Genomic DNA, 21,155 nt, shown 5'->3' with positions numbered 1-21,155 from the left:
TTACTATAAGTAGCAATGACCACGAGCATGATTGCAAGCCAGCCGTCTAACAGTCCAGCCTTACGGCTATAGATACATGCCACCACAGACGACTCCTCCACTAGCAGATTGACCATTATCGTCATATCGGAAACTCCATGTCGTGTTTCTTTTTCTCTTTTCCAGTTCAGACAACAAATAAACAAACACCACCAGCCACTTCACCCGTCCCTGCTTGATGCCCGTTCATGCACATCTGGACAACGAGATCAAAAGTCCAATCATCAGGCACACTAGAAAAGATTGACACTCCTGTGGGATCGTCTGGCTTCTTTGTCGATCCTTCATTCTTGCCGTCCCCGTCTCCCAGAAGACGACTCGGTCACCCCATCCTAGTTCTCTCTCCCCGCTCTTGAGAGAATTGCCCAACTAGTGGGCGTGAGAAATGCGGTTTGGGTCCGCTTCCTCGAACAATGATGCGAATGGTGGAGGACGTGTCGTCCCAAAGTAGACCATCGTTGGTGGTGTTCTCGTCGGGTTCCGTTGCTTTAAACATAAGCCATCTGAGACGCCTTTCTAGAGAGCAAATAGCTAAACTTTCACTCGCTGTCGCTCTCCTCCTTACTGACCCCGCTCGCTCTTTTCTTCTCCTTCTTCTCTTTCTTTTCCTTTTTCCTCCGTTTCCGCTCAGCTCTCTCTTCGGGCGTCTCGCCCTCATGTTTACTCTTGCGTTTCTTCTCCTTTTCTTCCTTGATTTTCAGCGTCGACTCGCCATTTGTCGTCAGGGGCTCCGCCGCCGCTTCTGCTGCAGACGGGACCGCCACAGTCTCGTCGAGATCCATTTTTCCGGCGGTCTCACCATTGGGAGCAACGGGTGGAGCCGAAAGGACATCCGATTTGGAGGTTGTCTCTCTCACGGGGACGGATCTTGTGCCTTCTGCCGTGGCAGAAGCGCCGTAGTCAGTGTATTCAGCATTCCATTTCGCCGGAGTATTTTCGTTTGGTCGGCCGTATTTCTAAATTGGGAGGTTAGAATCAAGAAAGAGCGCAAATGGGGGAGGTGAAGGCCGTACATCAAGCTTTCCGTCGGATTTCATCTTCTTTTTCTCCAGCGCCACAGGTCCCATGCCCCATCGTCGCGGGTACAGGTCTCTCTCCATGATACATCTCTTGACCTTGGCAACAACACCATGATCACAGGTAGATAGCTCCACTGTTGACATCAGCGCAATACCAAGAGCGATCGCCTCGCCTTTAGTGGTCATTAGAACGACCTCTTCGTGCACTTCGATACCGGCCTCGAAGCGTAGTAGACCGGGGATCATCAGTTTGGCGCCGTAGCAGACAGCATTAACCGCGCTGTCCTTGACAACAATTCTCTTGTACGTGGTCAGGAGACTCTCGAGCGGGGAAATCACTCTCCGCAGATAAGACTCGTCCCGGTTGTTGTCCATCATCCATTGTGCATCGAGGACATCGTGCAGTGTGACCATGCCGTCGCTCTCGGCCATCGCCCCACTCCTTACCCTTCGCAATTCCTGCATGTGCGCACCAACACCTAGCAGCAATCCCAGATGGACGCAAAGAGTCCTGATGTAGGTTCCCGCTTCGCAGCTGACCCAGAAGACGCCGAGGTGGCGGTCATTGTCGAATTCGTACAGTTTGCTCTCGTGGATGGTTCGGATACGGAGCTGTCGCTTAACGGCGGAGATGAGAGGAGGTCGTTGGAACAGGGCGCCCGTCAGGGTTTCCAGTGCTCGAGCAAATTGCGCTTCTCCTCCAGGCAGTTTGTCGTGTAGTCGTATGACGCAGACGTATTCTTTTCCGGCACCTTGCTGCGATTTCACCAATCTTGTGGCTCGGTCGATGCAAACAATCAAGCATCCTGTAACTTTGGGGTCAAGTGTGCCGCTGTGGCCGGTTTTTTCTACCCGCAATATTCGCTTGACCCAGGCGACGACTTCGTGGCTGGAAGGATTCGAAGGTTTGTCGAGATTGATGACGCCGGAAGAGATGTAAGATTTGAGATCGCGCTTCAATGGTGTGCAACCCACGGGGATGGGCGTGAAGTGGCCGGTTCGAACCAGCACTAGAATCGAGTGTTAATTGGAGCTTGGGAGGCCATGACCTTGGAGTCTTACATTTGTCATAGTTCTTCAGCAGAAGCGGCCATTCAGATGTAGGAATCTGGGGCGTGATATTTTCTGGTTTAATGCTGAAATCAGCCTCCGCGACCTTCGCCATGTTGGCGGAATTGCGTTGGCCCAAACTGAGAGTTTGCTGCGCGCAGATAACTGTGCACGGAGCTAGCTGGGAGCTAGAAAAATGCTGGATAAGTCACAGAGGGAAGGGCCCCTAGACGAGATACTCTTTTGAATGCTGCCAATACTGATGTGGGAATATGTAAGACTATACTAAAAAAAAAAAATAATCTCTAGTCTTTGCGACCGCAGAGCGAAAGAAATGGAGTCGAGCAAAATCTTGAATTCGGCGTGTCGGTGCGGAGAGTCAACTAGTCCTCATACGGACTAGGGCGTAGACGAGGCTTGGCACTATCAAGGCCCGAAATATTTTCAGGCAACGTTCAGACGACGACATTCAAGACACTGTGTCCGATCCTTGTCACAATATAAACAATCTCTTTCCTCCCATGCTTCGCGGAATTTCTTTATTTCCTCCGTCACATCCCATTTGCAACTCCCCATGAGCGGCGGCGGCGGCGGCGGCGTTGATATCATGGACAGATTCTGGAGCACGCCTCCGGTTACTCGGTTGGTGAATTCCCTGCGTCTCTAACTCTTAGGTCCTGCATATCTAACAATTCAAAGGACTATTGTAGCGGCGATGTTTGTAGAATCTGCACTGGTCCATTCAGGTCTGGTGCCTTTCAGGTGGATTTTGTATTATACGCCGTGGATATTCAAGTTCCCCCCTGAGCTTTGGCGGCTACTTTCCTGCTTCCTCCTGACTGGTGGTGGCTTTTCCTTTGTCTTCGACCTCTATTTCAGTAAGTCACTGTCATCACCTACCTGGATGTGTCTAACTTGATCAGTGTACACATATGGCACCGGCCTAGAACGGAATTCTCCTCGATTCACGCAACCGGGGGACTTCTTTACCTATGTCCTTTTCGTGGCAACTGCCATCTTGGTGAGTCCTCTAGCTGTTTCTTTCCCCAACTAGTCTTTCCTGTCGTAAACGTCGACACCTCGCATATCTGCCCGCCCAGTCTTTTCTAGCTGAAGCGGTTCCTGGAAACGAGGGAGATTACCCCTGTGGCACATAAAGCTCTCTTCATTCGCAAATCTGTTAAATGGGACTTTATGCGGTACAGGCATGGTGGTGGCTCCATTGAGAAAGCTGTTCGTGAAAAATCAATCTGCGTATGGCGGTTTAGGCTCCCTACATCTCATCATATTACCAACTCTCTGGTTTGCCCACAGCCGAGTAATGGCGGTCTGCTGACTTTGGACCAGGCATCTGGAGGCCTTGTTCTAGGTGGCCGTGTCCTTACGCAAGCCCTACTCCTTGCCTTCATATACACTTTCGCCCAAGACAACCGGGGCAAGAAAGCACATTTTGTCATTCTCCAAATCCCCGTCGAGCTGCTTCCATGGGCCATGCTCACTCTGACCCTAATAATGGGTGGTCCGCAAGCAGCTCTAGAACAGGCCACTGGTGTCTTTGCCGCCCACCTCTACGACTTTCTGACAAGACTGTATCCGACTTTCCAGGGTGGGAAAAATTACATACAAACTCCAGCTGCGGTCAGGAGATATTTCGGCGCAGATAGAGGCTCATTCACTCACAAGGCTCATGGAACGAGCTTCAGACCTGGCCAGAATATCCCCCAACAGCAGAGTCGCAGTTGGACTAGTGGTTTTTCAAACTCGTGGAGTGGTAGGGGCGCAGGCCGGCGGCTGGGAGGCGACTGAGGGACCTTTGATCGGCCATATTCATGAGAAACAACCTGTACAACAAGCCTCGACGAGAAATGAGATACCCGACCAATCAGACATATTGGATTATCCAGCAGCATCCCAGCGTCTCCGGTATCATCCTCCAGCATGGATTCCTCTGCCAAGACCAGTCTCCGTGCACCTGAAACATGTTGGACCTCAGGGGTCGATCCACATGGCATCCACAGCCTTGTCTTCTCCACAGGTCTCATACGCTTTTCGTCTCACGGCTGTTGTGTTTCCGGTCAATCTTCTCCCATATTCTCGACCTGCCCGTTGTGACTCGCTACGACCAAGATGGACCTGCCACGTCACATGCTCCAAAAGCTTGCTTGCCGAGGCCAAGATGCGTCTCGAAGCATTGAGGAAACACTGTCCACGCAATGCTTGAGCCAGACCCCTCGCTTGCACTGGACGCAACTTAACGCGCATGCATATTAGCCGGTTGACTTTTCCGCATCAACAAAAATCATGGATTTTGAGGCTGTGCGTCCAGTGATCATCATTGACGCCCGCTATGACGGCCATGTTCCCTGCCACCAGCCCACAGGCTCGTTGCTCTGAATGCAAGAGAATTGTGGTTCTCGAGTATCACATTTGGATTCACCCACCAGAGACCGCTCATGAACGTGGGAAAACAAAGGCGCGGGAAAATTTTTTCTCAAGACTCCTCAACATATATGAATGAAAAATTCTCCCGCTTCTGAACCTCCTCCTTGGCTGTCTCGACATCCCGTGCCCTTTCCTCTCTTTTCGCATTGATACTACAGCAGGCAGGCCCTGCTGCCACTCGCCTTCATTTCACTCTCACAGGCTTGCCTTCATTTCGTTCATCTGATTTATAGCTCACGCCACCACAGACAACAGGTTGTCCTTTCATTTCCACCGACGCAATGGGCCGGTTCCTCATCTTTTCTTCTTTCAGTCTCTCTCTTTTCCTCTTACCGGGCGTCCTCGCTGGCTTTGAACCAGGCCACAATCTTCCATCGTTGGCATTGGCCGCAGCTCTTTGCGTCCCGGGCCTTTTCGTCTCCGGCGTCTCCGGCTATGTCCTGCCAGTGACGCCTTCCCGTGAGGAGATGGCTTGGAAACGTGACTCTCTCCTCCCACGAGCGCACAAGCATTCCAACAAGAACAAAGACAGTGGTGCTGCCGCCGCCGCCTCAAGCAATCAAACTGTAGTCGACGCCGCTGCTGCTTGTATGGTTGCGGCAATGGAAGCTGCTGTCAACCAGACCGGCGTAGCCAACGTCACCGAAGCCGTGGCCACGAGCAACACCACCATGGCCGACATCGTCAAGGCGTGTGCCGGAAACTCTACGGACTTGGTCCAGGCTGTAGCTGTGGCCATGAACGAGACGGCAGCCTCAGCCAACGTTACCAGCGACACAGCCGCAAGCAATGTTACAGCTGACACATCTTCAACCAATTCCACTTCCTCGTCGACCGACACCGATACTGGGAATGGAAACAACAATGACAATGGCAACAGCAACAGCAACGGCAGCGGCGGGGGTCGAGGCAAAAACAACGACAACAATAACGCTATCAACGTGGTCATTGATGACGCCTTGCAAGTCATCAACAATGTCATAGGCAAGCGGGGCTTCTCTGACGACCTCGTCACGAAAACGAAGCGCGACAACACGAAATATCGGGAAAGCGTGGTGCGCAAGAAGTGGGTCGCCGGGCTGGATGAACGGGCATTCTGAGAATCATCCCCAACATCATGCAATCGGTGTATAGGTGTATAGATAGATCTTCCTGGGCGGATTGATTCATGGTGTGGGTTTCCCGCAAAGGGGAAAAGCGAAACGGCACTGGAGTTCGAATGAGCAATGGGAAGGGACGGAGCTGCCACGCCGGCGAAGGACGTGGGCGACATTACGAAAATGGAAATGGATATTGGATCCAGAGTGAAGAGGGGAAATGGTCCGCAATATCAGAAGCGTCTCTGGAATTCTGAAAGGGTGGTCCCTTTTTGGGGAAAGTGTGGGAAAGCAAACCAAAAAATGGGTGTGTACGAAATACAATGCAATGCAAACGAAATGAAAATGAAATTGGGGAAAGCGAAAAAGGGACATAAGATTCCAGTTTGGAGAGGCCAGGATCAGCCTGAAGCCATACGAAGAGCAAGCTGGAAAAGAAAAGTTCTTCATGAACCAGACGACTCATCTGAATCAATCTCCTATTCGATGAGATCCATGCAAAAAGCCTCCCTCCTCTCGATTCTACTCGTGAAGCTTGCTTTATACAGCGTGCCATGTAGCAGAAGCCCGATGACTCCAATGCTATGCCCGAATGTAACTGTCACTGGATGGGATATCCCCGAATAGCTCCTGCTTTTCCTTTCCGTTTTGTGTCTGTCCGTCGCACCTGGCGTATTGAATGCCATGGAAAATGTTGGAAGTAGTTGAGGCAGTAGTCGAATTGAAGTCCACGACCCTCAGGCTATGCAAACCATGATTTCTTGCTTGTCTTCTCGTGTCGCTAGTGAAACAGGAAGGGTGTGGAATCAGGATTCGCATCCCCAGTTGCCACTCTCTGCCTGCGTCCATATCATCCAACCTCTCAGTTCACATTTTGACTCGTAAAAGGTATCGGAGTCTGATCTGAGATACGTCGTAAACGATGTATTCGTTGTACAGCAAATATGCATTCGGCTCATTAGTCGGACCCGGCGGATGATTGACCACATCAGGCATTTTAATACCGATCAGGCTTGGGTGAATGCAGCTAGCATCTTTCCAGATTGAAGGTCCGGTTTGACCCACACCCCAGGTAGAAATGCAGCTGTTCTCCTTGACGCGGTCCCCGGCGTTGGAATCGGCATGTGTGAGTTTCAGAGGCGGGGTGCCCAGCTCAGCCTCGCAAAGAAGGAGCAAGCCATTCCCGCCACTATTGTATGATGCACAGTAGCCAGCACTTTTTGAGCTCATATCCGCAAGATAGACCCCTTTTCCGAACATGTAGCCTGATACCGGGGCTTCTGGTGGTGCAATCCGCAAACCTTGGCTGAGGATACCACCAAAGTTCGTGACGCGTGATCCATGCCAAAGCAAGCGACGATCACTCTTTGAACCGAGATTTGCGTACGGCGACTTGTCGAGTCGGTCAGCTTCACCATTGCGCTCGATGCGGAAGATATCCTGGATTGCGTACGTGACGCCGTGGGTGCTACCAGTTGACTTATTAAGGTAGTGGAAAATCTCGGCGAATTCTTGACTGTCTTGACCCAAAGGAACCATCTCTTTCATGCCGAGTCCTTGGTATTGTCTGTCCAGCATGTGAAGAGACTTGTGTTCCGCGACCGCTGCGGATTTAATGATCTCATTGGCCAATTGCATATCCGTCAACGTCTCTAGGAGCTGAATTTCTCTCTGTAACACAATTAGCGAAGAGCTTGACAGCGACGACAGTCATGCGCACGTACCTTAATGGAATCCATATCCTTGAGGATGGGTAGAGATCGGCGACCAACGACATGTGGCACGAGTGAGAAGTACTGATTGCTTCTGTCCATGACGGCTTGACCTTGTGACTCTCCCATGACTGTGGCAGCAGAAGGGTCGGCAATGAGCAAGGCCAGCTCTTTGAGGACTTCATAACCCTTGAGGAGAGTCTTCTTGCTAAGCTTCCCAAGAGGCATTTTGTTCGCGTCGTAGTTAAGGTCAGCCATGGTGTTATTGAAGAATTGTAGGTTGAAGATAAGTTCCATCAGACGCTGGACCGGTGGCACGAGTTTGCTCTCGGCAAAGACCTTTTCTTTCCTGGGAGACTCATCTTTTGGCCTGACTTGCACGGCGGCCTTCTCAGCCTCGTCCTCTGAATCTGCGTAGTTGATTTCGAGATAGGCGTACTTGCCCTTCTTGGACGGTGCATCCCTATTTTCCCAAGTGAGACCAGCTTTCTCTTTGAATTTCATCTCGAACAACCGACGTGCATCGTCAAGGGAGCTGTCACCGAGCAACTTGCTTTGACCATTCTCACCCACACGACCCCAGCGTGTCCCTATGCCACCGTTAGGGTCAAAGATCTGTCTCGCCGACACAGAACTTTGGAGGAACCACCGAAAACACCGGTACCAATGTCAAGGGAAACTCACAAGTGTAGAATTCATTTCTCTTGTTCAAGAGCTGTAATCTGTAGAATTTGTTGTTGTTCACTTTTGCATCAGACTTGTTTAACGTAGCGTCGTAAATCGTGCCGCTGTCGTCCACGTGAACGGCGTAGTGTGAAGCGCAGATGACAAACTGATCCACTGGAACTTGGACCGTTTTGATAGCTAAGGCCGGGTTAGGCAGATCGGCTGGTTTAGATGGTTTGGTTTTTTTGGTCGGTTTGAGATCATCCTCATTGTCGTCATCTTTCCTAGAGCGTTTTAGCGACCTGGCCGCCGCTTTTTGAGGAGGGTCAGGCTCGTCATCGTTCGCTACATCGTCATCATTTGTTGGTGAATCCTTGAGTAGATATTGCTCAATGTCAACCGGTACACTCGAGGCCAGAGACGCAGCCAGCCATTCGTAAGCGACAACAAGCGTATTAGGGTTCTTTTGGGCTTGAGTAATACGACCGAGTTTCCTATCAAACTGTGTGCGAGTGGCGATCAGGTGGGTACACTGGCTCGGCGACGTCGTGTAAGAACCGCCGCAGTCGAAAATGTCAGTCTTCAGTTCGGCGACACTTTTGTGTGACAGTTCAGGATGCGCGCTGGGGTTGTACGCAGCGAAGCTGATAGCAACGCCGTCCAGCGCAGGGATAGTAGGTTGTGAAGGCTGCTTGATTCGAACCATTTTCCGGGGTGCTTAGTCCAGAGAGGGCGCGAGAGGGCGCGAGATGCATGGGTCAAGAGATTGAGAGCGACAGACCTTTCTTATTTATGGCATTTCAAAGAAGCATTTGGGGGTAAAGGCAGCAGCTCCTCTTTCTCAAGCAGTTACCTGGTAGTGGAGCTGATATTCGGGTGAGAACCAGAAGAAACAGGTAAAGCTTCAGGCGACAATTCACCAGGCGCGTCGAGAGGAAAAGTTAGTTAACGCGAACTCACGTGCCAGTGCCACGTGCGACGCAGCTGGTGACGTAGCTGGAAACCCTGTCGACTGGCGCAACCTGTGCATCAAAAGAGAACAATATACTAGACGAACCGCCTGAGCGGCACTGCAGCCCAAGCCCCAGAGAACAAAAGAATGGCTGACAAAGCCCGCACTGACACGAACCCTTTCTTGCGCCGGCCACTTTACGTCTACGATCTGCCACCCGAACTGCTATTTACCTTCACGCTTGCTGGAGGGGAACAGCCGCAGGCGCAGGCGCAGGCGCAAGAGTCGCCTTGCGAAGCGATACCTCCAAGTCGACAGGCCAGTCTCAGCGAAGATGGTATTGCAACTTCAACGTCATGTGCTCTGTGCAAAGTCGTCTTCGACAATGTCCAGGACCAGCGACTGCATGTCAAGTCGGATTTCCACCGATACAATCTCAAACAAAGCATAAAAGGAATCTCTCCAGTTGATGAATCCACTTTTACGAGGATGATTGGTGATTTGGATGAGTCGCTCTCAGGATCAGACTCCGAAGAGTCAGATGAAGGCGATGGAGAGGACACAAAAGGCGGAGACAACACCTTAACTGCTCTACTCAGGCGGCAGGCTAGGATATCGCATCCACAACCGACCGATGACACAGAAGGCTCCAAAAAGCGGGGGTTTGGCAATGCCCCGTTATTATGGTTGTCAAGTCCTAAGATCGGAAATGATGTTGGCTTGGGCATCTACCGGGCTATATTATCAAACGAGGAGCAAGAGCAAGCATCCACTTCCCTTGTAGAGATCCTCAGGACAAAGCAGCTTAAACCGACAGTGCCAAAACAGGGTGGGAAGTCGCACGGAGACCCAACACATGCTGTCGCAAATGACCCTCACTTCTTCCTCTGCATGATCGGGGGCGGTCATTTTGCCGCCATGGTCGTCTCTTTGGTGCCAGAATTAAGGAAAGGACCGGGTGGCATTGAGGAGCGCCACGCAGTTGTTAGAGCTCATAAGACCTTCCACCGATATACCACGAGACGGAAACAAGGTGGCTCTCAGTCCGCAAATGATAACGCAAAGGGAAACGCCCATTCTGCGGGTTCATCCATTCGGAGGTACAACGAGATGGCTCTAGAGGCAGACGTGAGAGCGGTATTATCGGAGTGGAAAGAGATGGTTGACTCCGCTGAATTGCTTTTCATTCGAGCGACCGGAAGCACCAACAGAAGAACCTTGTTCGGACCCTACGATGGTCAGGTCTTGAGGAGCAACGACAAGAGGATACGTGGGTTCCCTTTCAGCACTCGTCGGGCGACTCAAGCAGAGCTTCTGCGTTCATTTCAGGAGCTTACGAGGTTGAAAGTGGGGAAATTTGTTGAGCCGGCTGCTGAGAAGCGTTCACTCGAGAAACCTGCTATCAAGGAATCGAAACCGAAACCGCAAGCATCGAAGCTTAGTGGGGAAGAGGAGACCGCTCGGTTTCATACTTCTCAATTACAAGGCCTTATTCGCCGTTCAAAGGCACCGGGGGTCTTACTTTATTTAACCAAGAACGAACTGTCGCCAGATTTCACCTTCTTTCCCCCTTCTGACCACCATCACGCCCCGACTCCGCTTCACCTCTCTGCGTCGACCAATTCGCCAGCATTGGTATTGGCACTGCTCACCAAAGCAAAGGCCAACCCGACCATAAGGAACGGCGACGGCAGAACTGCGTACGATATCGCCGGTGACCCCAAAACTAGAGACGCCTTCCGCATCGCTCGACACCAACTCGGCGAAAGTGCCTTCGACTGGTCTGCAGCGCACGTCCCCTCGCCGCTCTCACAAGAAGAAGCAGACGCAAAAGCAATACAGGAGAAAGCGGCCTCTGACGAGGCCGAGACAGAGCGCAGAAAAGCCGGTCTAGAGCACCTCCGGCTGGAAGAGGAAAAACGCAATTTGAGCAGGATAGAAAAGAAGGCAGGGGCAGGGAAGACGCTCGCAGTAGCCGCGGTGGAGAAAACCGGCGCAGAGAAGCGGGAGGAAGAGGTCAGAGGGTTGACTCCCGAAATGCGCATGAGGCTGGAGAGGGAAAGGAGGGCAAGGGCGGCTGAGGAGAGGATCCGGCGCATGCAGGGGGCGGGTTGAGTTAGCTTTCAAAGAGACGTGGGAGAAAATTCTAAGGAGCGAAAATGGCAGCTCTTTCTGGTAGAGCAATCCATCGGAAAATTGAAAAGGTCAAGCCGCTCAGTTCAACATCCATGTTTTCCGCAAGCGACTTCACTCTTCTTAGGCACGAACACCTGTCTCACCTGACTGCCTGCTGGTGTCCATGCACAAAGTATCTATGCGAAGCTTCTTCAGAACCACACTCTCAATCCCTTAGACAGCACCCGTCCGTCTCTTCGGCGATCAACTCGCCACCAAAGAGACTCGCGACTCGCGACCTCACACGACGATCTCATGCTCCTTGAACAAGGGGAAATTCCTCACCAGGTAATCCCTCGCCTCTTGATAGTCCTTTTCCAGCATTTGCCTATGTCGGTCGCTCCGGATGGTGATGTCGCATTTATACCCGTTGGGGCGGATGTTGAATCCGTCCGTGTAGTCGTACGTGTCGTAGACGCAGCCCTTGGTCGGGCGGATGTCGAAGCACCACAGCACCCGTGCCAGGGCGATGTACAGGTTGTTCGACGCGAGGTCCGCCCCGGGGCAGATGCGGCGGCCCCAGCCGAACGAGGAGTGGCCCAGTTTTGAAGGATGCGAGATGCCGCGCTCCACAGGCGTGGACGCGAGGTAGTCCTTGGGCAGGTAGTCCAGCGACGCGGGGTCGTCGACGTCCAGGAAGCGCAGCGGGTTGAAGTGGTCTGGGTTCGGGTAGTATTGCTCGTTGAGGTTGATGGCCCAGCTGTTTCCGAGGATGTTCGTGCCCTTGGGGATGTAGTAGCCCTGGTATGTGTCTGCTTCGGTGCTGGCATGCGGAGTGCCGCCCAGCACTGCGACGGGGCGCCAGCGAAGGGCTTCCTTGCAAATGGCCTTGATGTAAGGAAGCGAGGGTTCATCCATGTAGCCCGGGAGGCGGTCTGGGCCGATCACGGCGTCGAGCTCGGCGTGTGCGGCCGTGAGGACTTCTTGGTTGGTTATGATCGCTAGGATCGCGGAAGAAAGAGTCGATGCTGTGGTGTCTGCTCCCGCGCCGAATACTGACGCAGGTAAACTCGCAAAGTCCCTCTCACGCAGCAGAGCGAATGCAGAGGGGTCCGCAGCGCGGTTCTCCAGAAGCTGCTTTGCCAGACTGTTGGGAAGGGGTGGGGCACCTGGTTTCTTCGCATTTTCAATATCCTCGCGGACGTAATTGAGCAGTTGCGCATTAGCTTGCTCTTCTTCTTTGCCCCAGGATTTGATCTCTCGCTTCCAAGGCGCCAATGCGTCAGGAACATGTTTTAGGATAGGGAATGATTCGACAAGATACCGACCGGGAACGTTAAGAGCAGCATTCCAGTGCATTATCTTCATGCGTTGGCGTATGATCGGCGATTGCATACTGTCGATACGGTGCCCGTAGGCGATTGTAAACACGATTGAGGCTGTGAAGCGATTCAGAAGGTTGTCCAAATCTTCTGGATGCTCGAGAAGTTGATGACAGAGACGTGCGGCTTCAGCTTCCTGGACAGGTTTGTAGTGTTGAAGCGCCCTCTGGGTGAGCACACTGTGGAGGGCTTTCCGACGGACGGACCAGTCCTTGCCGTATGGTTGCACGAGGATGCTGCTCATGTCCCAGAAGATTTCTCCCATGGCAACGAAACGAGGGCGCGAACTGTACTTGTGAGAGCGCTTCTCGAGCAAGTCGACGGCCACATTAGGATCAGAAATGATCACCGTCGGTCGACGACCAAACCACAAGGTGTAAATCGGCCCGTACTTTCTCGACCATTCTTGGAACTGAATCCATGGGTATTTTGCCGGAACGTCCAATTTGTTACCGATGAAGGGCAACGGCTGAGGGCCTGGAGGCATTCGTTTCCATAGGATCACATCGTGAATCACAACACCAAGCACTCCCAGCAACAACAGACCTGTGACGCCAGACCAGACATAGAAGATGGTAGACCAACTCATAGTTGAGGAGGGTGTACCAACCAATTCGCAATATCTCGCTCCAAATCGTACCAGAAATGGTCACTCAGCTTACTGGCTTCAATGAGAGGCAACAACGACGTAGAGGGACCAAGACATACAGCTGTGAAAGAGTCCTGCGTGAGTATTCTGGCGGAGGTACATAGAAGAGAGAATCTAGGAAATTGGGGAGACATCGGAGCATTGCCGTTAAATCCCCCTCCGCCAGTTCTAGAGATTTGGGAGCCCTGAACACGATACCTCTTCTTCTGGTCAACAGCGCATCTATCATTGGTGGACAGAATGCCTGCCACTTCGGCTGTTGTGCCTTTCATGAAGAGAAGATCCGCTCTTCGTGGGGCGACAATGCATGTGCGGAGAAGACCCATCGCATGCCAAAGCCCGACACCGCCGAGATCTTCGGCAGTTGTAAGTGTCGACGAGGTGCCGGAAAACCCCCATTTCGACAATTGTCTCTCCATACCTTGCATCGATTCTCGATTTGGATAGTGGATTGTGCCAGTGGCAATCCACTCGTGGAAAAAGCATGGGAACCGAAGATGGTGCCTGGGGTAGAGAGAGTTGAAGAGACCAGGACCTGCAACCATCCCCCTTCAAGTGACCCGGAAGATTTATGTAGACCATCAGGATTGATTCGAATGAACAATTTACGCAGACCTGCCTCAGCATCTGATTTTGCGACGAACAATCAGACGAAAGCGACCTATGCAAGATGTCCAGCTTCGCAAGGCTACCTCCGTCCGGCATCAAGGTGATTATTGTCGGTGCTGGATTTGCTGGACTGTGTGCCGCAATAGAATGTGATCGGAAGGGGCATTCTGTGATATTACTGGAGAGAGTCCCGGAACTGAAGCCCCTGGGAGATATCATTAGCTTTTCGTCAAATTCGGGTCATATCTTCGAACGATGGGAAGGTGTTGTTGAGGAGCTTGAACCAATCAGCCATCACAGTGAAGGGCTTGATTTTTATGATTGGAAAGGAAATTTCGCTACGAGGCAAGTATGGGATGTCGAGAAGCAATGGGGCAGACGGATCAATGGCCACCGGGGAGAGATCCACCACGTTGTCTTCCAGCACGCCAAAGCCAGGGGAATTGATATCCGGCTCGGTCAACAAGTGACGGATTATTTCGAGACAGACACAGAAGCGGGCGTGGTCGTGAACGGCGAGAGGCTAGTGGCCGACTGTGTGCTTGCAGCCGAAGGCGTCAAGTCGGCGGGAAGGAAGATTGTGCTGGGTTTTGAAGACCGACCCAAAGCCTCAGGATATGCTGTGTATCGATCTTGGTTTCCCTCCGATGATCTCGCCAAGAACGAAAGGACGAAGCATTTGGTGCTGAACGGCGACTCTCATTCCGGATGGGTAAGCACATTCCTCGCATGCTCGACGTTTCAGTCTCCCTGACCTCTGCTGCAGATCGGCGAAGACAAGCATTTCCTGGCGGCGTCAATAAAGAACGGCACAGAATTCAGCTGGGTTCTGACACACAAAGATGATGCGGACATTGATGAGGACTGGCAATTCCCAGGAGACAAGGAGGAGGTCAAGAAGAATTTGCAAGGCTGGGCTCCAATAGTTCACGACATTGTTCATGCCACACCTCCAGACCGACTCGTCGATTACAAACTCGTCTTTCGGGATCCATTGCCGACCTTCATCTCGCCCAAGGCTCGGATTGCATTGATCGGTGATGCTGCACACCCCTTCTTACCAACATCAATCCAAGGAGCAAGTCAATCAATGGAAGACGGCGTGACACTTGCAGTCACGCTCGAGAAAAGCGGCAAGGACAACGTTCCTCGCGGCATTCGGGCATATGAAGCCATCCGGTATGAGCGCGTCCACAGAGCGCAGAAGACTGGCGTCACCACGCGCGAGCAATGGCACAAGGCCGATTGGGACAAGATATGGAAGGACGTCAAGTCTTTGCACCTGAAGCGGGAGGCCTGGCTTCTGGACTTTGACGCGGAAAAACACGCGTACGAGGTTGTCGACGATGTGTTGAAGAAGCTGGATCGAGGCGTGTTGACGAGGACCGACGGCGTAGCAGAGCCAGTTCCTAACGGAGTGCAGACGAGACTAGCTCAAGAGATTGACCAGCTCGCATAGCTCATAGTATCTATGTACCGTAGCAGTAGCAGCAGTAGCAGCGTCGTAAAAGAAATGTTACTGAGTGACTGAGTAAGAGAGATGATTAAGTCAATGTATGCCAACAGCTGTCGGGCACTTCCCGCAGTTTGCGCTGGTTGTCTCACTGCGCACTTTATCGTTTCTTGTGTCCGCCCGAGTCTTCTTCTGACCTCTTCAATTTCACTCTCCGTCTTGTCGACAAGCTGGGCTTTGTAGCTGATATGCTACCTTCATGACCTCCATTCGAATACCTACGACTTTCTATTGCTGCCAAATATTGCCATCAGTGTTGAGCTGGTCTACTGCCGTCTAACTGAAGCTGTCGGAATTGCCCTTCACCCCCATTCAAGCCACGAATTGAGAGGCATGCCCGAGGGCAATCTGTACGAACCGCCATCAAACAGGACACGGAATGCCCAGTAATGCGCATCGACTACTACTACGGAGGTGTGCCAAAGCCACCTGACTCCCAATCCAGCAAACACATTGACACATACTGCCACAGGGCAACAATAACCTGCGAGGAGCGGTCAACACGAAGCTGAGACAGCCTTCCACCTCTACAGAGCCACTTCAACTGCCGGGATAATGTCGCTGAGTACGCGTCCATGAAGCGAGTGTCGGTGTTTGAAGAGATTGAATTCCACCTAAGTCTCGAAGGGCTGGGTCGACAACAGTGCACCATCCGAAGATGAACCCCACAATCTCCCACTTGGTCGAGCTGGGGTAGATGCAGTCCCAATGCGTCTCGCTCAATCTACACCACAGTTCTGGCGACTTGGGGGGTTTCTGTCCCTGTCACTGCTGATCCCTAGACCTACTCCTAGACATGGTATCCCTCTTGACTACTCGTCAGTGGGAGTATTCCGGCATCCCCTCCGATTCAATTCCGCCAGCTGCTGCGTTAGACTGTTGGAATGCGACAATTCAATGCATGAGCGAGGCTTTATGCCACTAATCTTCTGGGCATCTTTTCCGATCTACCTCGCCCACCGTGGACCTGTCGGTCAACTCAGTGGGACGGTGGTTCTCGCTTGCTTTAGCACATGCTCAAACCCTTGCAAGGGCTCCAAGCACCACAAGAACAACCTCTCCGTGTGCAGAACGGTGCGGAGGGGTTCCGAACACTCTTCAATATTTAACCTGGAGGTTGCCCCAGGGTGGTCTCTTTCTCCTCCCAGCCTTGCCACGGTACTCATATCGAACGGTCACGCTTTAGCAAAATGCCATTCGGAATCCTCGACTGCAAGAAACTGGAAAACGTGCCTGGCACGTCTTTCATGAGCGATCAGGATGACCTACCGCCAGAGTACGCCGAGATACCCCGAGATATGTTGAAGCATGGAAAGGGCAGGTTTTCAAACATCATCTTGATCCCTCAGCCATCCGACTCGCCTAATGATCCTCTGAATTGGCCACAATGGAAGAAGGAAATGATTCTCCTAATTGTTTCACTCTCCGCCGCCGTTGTGGGAGCCTTTGGCCCCATGTTGAGTCCAGGGTTCGTTGAGATCTCGGCTCAACTGCACATCACCGTCGAGATCTTGTCCCAGGCCACCGCATGGCTGATTCTCACCATCGGACTCGGCTTATTCTTGACCAATCCCTTGGCCAAAATATACGGAAAGAGGCCGATCTATATCCTTGCGAGCTGCATCATGTTCGCTTGCTCAGTCTGGGGTGCCAAGGCGGACAATTACAATAGCTTTCTGGCGTCAAGGGTCATAAGTGGCGTCGGCATGGCTCCGTATGAGGTACTCTCAAAATCCCCCCCAGAGACCGCCAAATATGCTAACTCGAGCTACGCAAAGGTCCTGGTCCAGTGTACCATTGGTGACCTCTACTTCGTTCACGAAAGGGCCACTCGAATTGCGGTCTGGAACTTGTTCCTCCTAACAGTAAGTCTCCATGAATTTCTGTACCACTATTGGCCAAGATTCGTGTACCGACCATCAACTAGGGGATTTCAGGCGGAGCCCTTGTGGCTGGCTACATTATTGAGTATGACGGCTATCAATGGACGTTCGGAGTATGCGCCATCATGTTCGGCGTGCTCCTGTTCGCTGTATTCTTCTTCGTCCCCGAAACCACGTATCGTCGGGACGCAGTCGTGGTTGTTCCGGTCACAGATCCAGTCGACACTGATCCCGAGAAGCCGGGTGCACAGCATGTCCACATGAAGTTGGGACATGAACATGATGTGTCCCAAGCTCATGGAGAGAAGGACAAACATCTGTCCTACACAGTCACCCGTGGATCCGCCGAACCCAAGATGTCATACCGGCAGTCACTCAAGATCTTCACTGGACGATACAGCTATGCTCCCATATATAAGATCTTTACCCGCCCTGTGCTGCTTTTCTTTTATCCGGCGGTGTTCTGGGGATTCCTCATGTATGGCACCACCTTGACTTGGATTGTGGTCTTCTGTAAGTTCCCCCTTTGGTCCCAAAGTGTTGTAGATCGATACAAGCTAACGGATATTTGCAGCTGTGGTCAACGGGGTGATATTGTGAGTTCCATCTACTTTCATGGGACTGGACCCTGTCGAAATTGGGTGAAAGCTAACAGGTGCTCGCAGTGTGGCTCCGCCCTACAACTTTTCCGTGTCGCAAGTTGGGCTGATCAGCTTGTCGCCTTTTATTCTGACGTTGCTCGGAGAGGTCATTTCTGGGCCCCTCAACGACGCAATTTGTCTCTACTTGACGAAGAAGAACAAGGGGATATACGAACCCGAATTCCGTCTGGTGCTCATCATTGTTGTCATCATCCTCGGCACCGTGGGATTCTTTGGATTCGGGGCCACTGTCCATTACGAGACGCATTGGTTGGGCCCAGTGTTGACATTTGGGTTTGCAAACATGAGCTTGGCCTTTGCCTCGACCTGTGTCTTTGGTTACGTGATCGACTCTTACCCCAAGTTGAACGAGGAAGCGTTTGTGGCCATCAACGCCCGAAATCTTCTCACGTTTGGCCTGACGTACTTCGTCAACAACTGGCTGGCTCAAGACGGCCCCTTGCAAGTCTTCTGCATCTTGGGAGCCCTCTTTCTGTTCGTCTGTTTCTTAACGATCCCTCTCTGGTAAGTTTTATGGTCCGCGTCGGATGCTGCCCGCAAATCACAAGGCTGACTCGTGAGCAGGATATTCGGCAAAAGAATCCGATCCCGGATTGGCAGGACTGCGTGGCTCCAGCGATATATGAACGACGACTTTTAGGGCGCCGGGTGACAGACATGTGATCACGACGCTGTGCGTGGGAGCGTGGTGCTTAGTGGCCGGTGTTTGTAGGAGCAGATACCAAATTGGGGCATATTCGCAGCGATAATAGTTGGAAATCTACGGGCCCAGCAACCTTCCCGTTAGAGAAATTCGACCTTTTGGGCTCTTTGGACTTTGACGACGGATGGGCGCCCAATCAAGCCACAGCTGAGATATTTAAAGGATGACCCTGTCAACCCTGTCAAGCCCTGTCCACCCTGTTCCACTCCGCCACATCCGTGACGCACCTTGGGGACGGCGAACATCCCATCAGCTCGATCAGCGCCTAGAGTTTTCAGGCCTCCATGATCCGTGGCAGCCATGGCAGCCTGCTTCGAAAGTTGGCCAAACTCCAGGCTCTGAAACAGAATACGAGGGGCCCTGCAGTCTGCGTGATCTTCCGCGTTCCGAGTAATGCTAGTGATGCTGCAGCCCTAGATTATAATAGCAATGGAAGCAGATGCCTCAACTACGGTAGACAATTCGGGTGGAATCCTTCTCATCGCATCTGAAAAGGAAGAGCACATTGTCGGTACTGGATAAATCACCCAGGAGTCCGCTACCGCCACAAGCCCGTATTTGTTTCCCGGATAGACTTCCTTTCCATACGATTTCCCCTCTTAACGGCCAAGATTATTCGCCTCACCAAGTCCAGGCCAGGGTTGGAGGGCGTGCGGCGTGCGCTGGCCTCTTTCCGCCTCAGCTTCTTGTCAGCTTCGCAAATTGGACCTGGGGTCGAGGGCACTACTTCTGCATAAGCCCTGTCACAGCTCCTGCGCAATCTGACATCTTTCTGCCTGCGAATTCTTCACCATTTCATCCTCTTGGAACCACATAGAAAGCCATCTACGAAATCATCGCTGCTACCTTCGACCTCCCTTCTCTGACCTCGGATCTGCCGCCCTGAGTCGAGTGAGCTTTCACGCAGACCGTCGCCATCATGAAGAAGAAATCCGTCTACACCAACATCACGCCGATTCCCTCGCACATCCCTCGTCAACTGGCCATCGACATGCTCCACAGCCATGCCGAAATCATCGAGCTCAATCCCCTTGTGATCGGCCACAAGCCCATCAAAGCCCCACAGACTGCGCCCGCCGATGAGTTCTTCTCCACATGGTATGAAATCAATGAGAGGATTCAATATGTCCCGGGCATAGGAAGAGCGGGAGCAGGCAAGATATCCTTCAAGGGCTGTTTCCATGACATGCCATGGGGTCTGCAGACACATGTCTATGCGCCAATGGGCGTGGACCTGCGCAATAAATGGCAGATTCGAGGCAATCAACCCGGCGAGCCTCCCGAGTCGAGGGAACTGGGAAGCGGTGCTCCCGCCGAGGGTCTCTATCTTCGTGAAGACATTGAAATCAGGTGCAACCCCGCCATGGTATCCTTTGTGAAGAAAGAGATGAAGGCAGCCTCGAAGACCATGGTTGACCGCTTGGTCAAAAAGGCAGAATTGATTGACGCCGGAGTGCTGAATGCGATGATGGCGGATGGCAGACTCAAGACGTTGAACCCTGCAGACCGCTCACAGACCTTCCAACAGCAAGGCCATTACTCCCCGTCTATGCTTTCCCCCAACCTGCAGTCAGGGTTTCCTCAGTCGCCCGCGGTCCCTGGATTCCCACAATCCGCGTATGCGAGACAATCCATGTACGGCTCGCCCGGCCCACAATACTCGATGGTGCCACCTGCTCAAGGCCTTGCAATTGAAATGGAAGGAAGTACCTATTTCGTCCAGCAGCAAGCCCCGGCCCAGCACCAACAGCAACAACAACTGCATCCAAACAGATTTTCGTCTGCAGTTTCTGAATTGTCTGCCAGCTCCCCGAATCAGAGCGACTTTCCGCAAAACAGCAGCCAGTCCGACCGACAAAGCTACGCAGAGTCTGTCAGCTCAATGCCGAGTTCCGTGCCGCACGGTGGAATGGCTTCTCCGGGTATGGAGAAGCGAACTTTCGTGGCTGAGTTACCGGCGAGTAGCGGACCTGCACAGAATAGGTCGCCTAGGAGTCCTGATCCAAACGCAATGTCGGCGCAAGCTCAACAGCAACAAGCGCAGCAACAGTACCGATACAACCCCCAGGATTATGCTCGAATGTCATGAGCTGAGATGTTGTTTATGGTGACGAGTTTCTTTTGTGACGATTTTTGGAAATCTGTATATTGAACGTGGCAGAGTTTCGTTCAATTCGACTAATTGGGCAGAAGCACGCCGTGAGCTTCACTTGAACATTCGCTCTCAACCAGGAGACACGAGACGCGATGGTATGTACCTTGGAAACCACTTCCTCATATGCTGCCTCCCAGATTGCCAATGTGATGCCCGGCTTGCGACGCCTGTCATTGAAGATTATGGCTGTTCCTTGAGGACCTACGACTTTGCACCAGCATGGCGTCCGGCTACTATCGCTCACGACCAGACACCTCTGGAGACAAGTCTCCGAGTCGGACAGCTTCGCCGCTCAGTGCAACAGAAACAATCACTTGAAGGGTTGAATAAACGCAGTCACTCGATTTCTCCTCCAAGACGTTCGCAAGCATGATTGTGGATCTGTTCTTTCTGGATTTCGCAGCACATATTCCTTCAACGAGTTGAATTTCTATTTGTGACGAGGCTGCTTGAGGGGCCTTCCTACTTATCTGAGTCGAGACAAATGCTGGTCGATATGGCAGTTTT

The 21,155-nt window shown here is 52.3% G+C and overlaps 9 protein-coding genes across 9 annotated transcripts; 6 read left to right on the top strand and 3 right to left on the bottom strand.

Annotated features, from left to right (window-relative positions):
- Positions 1-578: 578 nt before the first annotated feature.
- On the bottom strand, positions 579-2,223 carry A1O5_04925 (centromere/microtubule-binding protein cbf5; the record flags this gene model as incomplete). Its single annotated transcript, XM_007745529.1, has 3 exons — positions 579-995; positions 1,053-2,068; positions 2,121-2,223. The coding sequence occupies 3 exons, from the start codon at positions 2,221-2,223 to the stop codon at positions 579-581; spliced, it is 1,536 nt and encodes a 511-aa protein (XP_007743719.1).
- Positions 2,224-2,715: 492 nt separating this feature from the next.
- Positions 2,716-3,914, top strand: A1O5_04924 (uncharacterized protein; the record flags this gene model as incomplete). Its single annotated transcript, XM_007745528.1, has 4 exons — positions 2,716-2,750; positions 2,808-2,986; positions 3,032-3,129; positions 3,456-3,914. 4 exons carry the CDS (start codon positions 2,716-2,718, stop codon positions 3,912-3,914), a joined length of 771 nt encoding a protein of 256 aa, XP_007743718.1.
- A 917-nt stretch (positions 3,915-4,831) lies between these two features.
- A1O5_04923 (uncharacterized protein) lies at positions 4,832-5,650 on the top strand (the record flags this gene model as incomplete). The annotated part of the gene is made up of 1 exon (XM_007745527.1): positions 4,832-5,650. The coding sequence occupies one exon, from the start codon at positions 4,832-4,834 to the stop codon at positions 5,648-5,650; it is 819 nt and encodes a 272-aa protein (XP_007743717.1).
- Positions 5,651-6,514: 864 nt separating this feature from the next.
- A1O5_04922 (uncharacterized protein) lies at positions 6,515-8,731 on the bottom strand (the record flags this gene model as incomplete). Its single annotated transcript, XM_007745526.1, has 3 exons — positions 6,515-7,318; positions 7,372-7,949; positions 8,044-8,731. 3 exons carry the CDS (start codon positions 8,729-8,731, stop codon positions 6,515-6,517), a joined length of 2,070 nt encoding a protein of 689 aa, XP_007743716.1.
- Positions 8,732-9,124: 393 nt separating this feature from the next.
- A1O5_04921 (uncharacterized protein) lies at positions 9,125-11,092 on the top strand (the record flags this gene model as incomplete). Its single annotated transcript, XM_007745525.1, has 1 exon — positions 9,125-11,092. The coding sequence occupies one exon, from the start codon at positions 9,125-9,127 to the stop codon at positions 11,090-11,092; it is 1,968 nt and encodes a 655-aa protein (XP_007743715.1).
- Positions 11,093-11,392: 300 nt separating this feature from the next.
- Positions 11,393-13,063, bottom strand: A1O5_04920 (uncharacterized protein; the record flags this gene model as incomplete). The annotated part of the gene is made up of 1 exon (XM_007745524.1): positions 11,393-13,063. One exon carries the CDS (start codon positions 13,061-13,063, stop codon positions 11,393-11,395), a length of 1,671 nt encoding a protein of 556 aa, XP_007743714.1.
- Positions 13,064-13,793: 730 nt separating this feature from the next.
- On the top strand, positions 13,794-15,191 carry A1O5_04919 (salicylate hydroxylase; the record flags this gene model as incomplete). The annotated part of the gene is made up of 2 exons (XM_007745523.1): positions 13,794-14,444; positions 14,499-15,191. The coding sequence occupies 2 exons, from the start codon at positions 13,794-13,796 to the stop codon at positions 15,189-15,191; spliced, it is 1,344 nt and encodes a 447-aa protein (XP_007743713.1).
- Positions 15,192-16,435: 1,244 nt separating this feature from the next.
- Positions 16,436-18,430, top strand: A1O5_04918 (uncharacterized protein; the record flags this gene model as incomplete). Its single annotated transcript, XM_007745522.1, has 6 exons — positions 16,436-16,966; positions 17,024-17,110; positions 17,173-17,641; positions 17,703-17,724; positions 17,794-18,294; positions 18,355-18,430. 6 exons carry the CDS (start codon positions 16,436-16,438, stop codon positions 18,428-18,430), a joined length of 1,686 nt encoding a protein of 561 aa, XP_007743712.1.
- A 982-nt stretch (positions 18,431-19,412) lies between these two features.
- A1O5_04917 (uncharacterized protein) lies at positions 19,413-20,582 on the top strand (the record flags this gene model as incomplete). Its single annotated transcript, XM_007745521.1, has 1 exon — positions 19,413-20,582. One exon carries the CDS (start codon positions 19,413-19,415, stop codon positions 20,580-20,582), a length of 1,170 nt encoding a protein of 389 aa, XP_007743711.1.
- Between the last annotated feature and the right edge of the window lie 573 nt (positions 20,583-21,155).

The sequence above is a fragment of the Cladophialophora psammophila genome (assembly GCF_000585535.1).
Source record: "Cladophialophora psammophila CBS 110553 chromosome Unknown aczJe-supercont1.6, whole genome shotgun sequence".
In the NCBI taxonomy this organism is placed as follows: domain Eukaryota; kingdom Fungi; phylum Ascomycota; class Eurotiomycetes; order Chaetothyriales; family Herpotrichiellaceae; genus Cladophialophora; species Cladophialophora psammophila.
The sequence above is the reverse complement of the archived record's forward strand: the minus strand, read 5'-3'. Positions and strand labels throughout refer to the sequence as shown.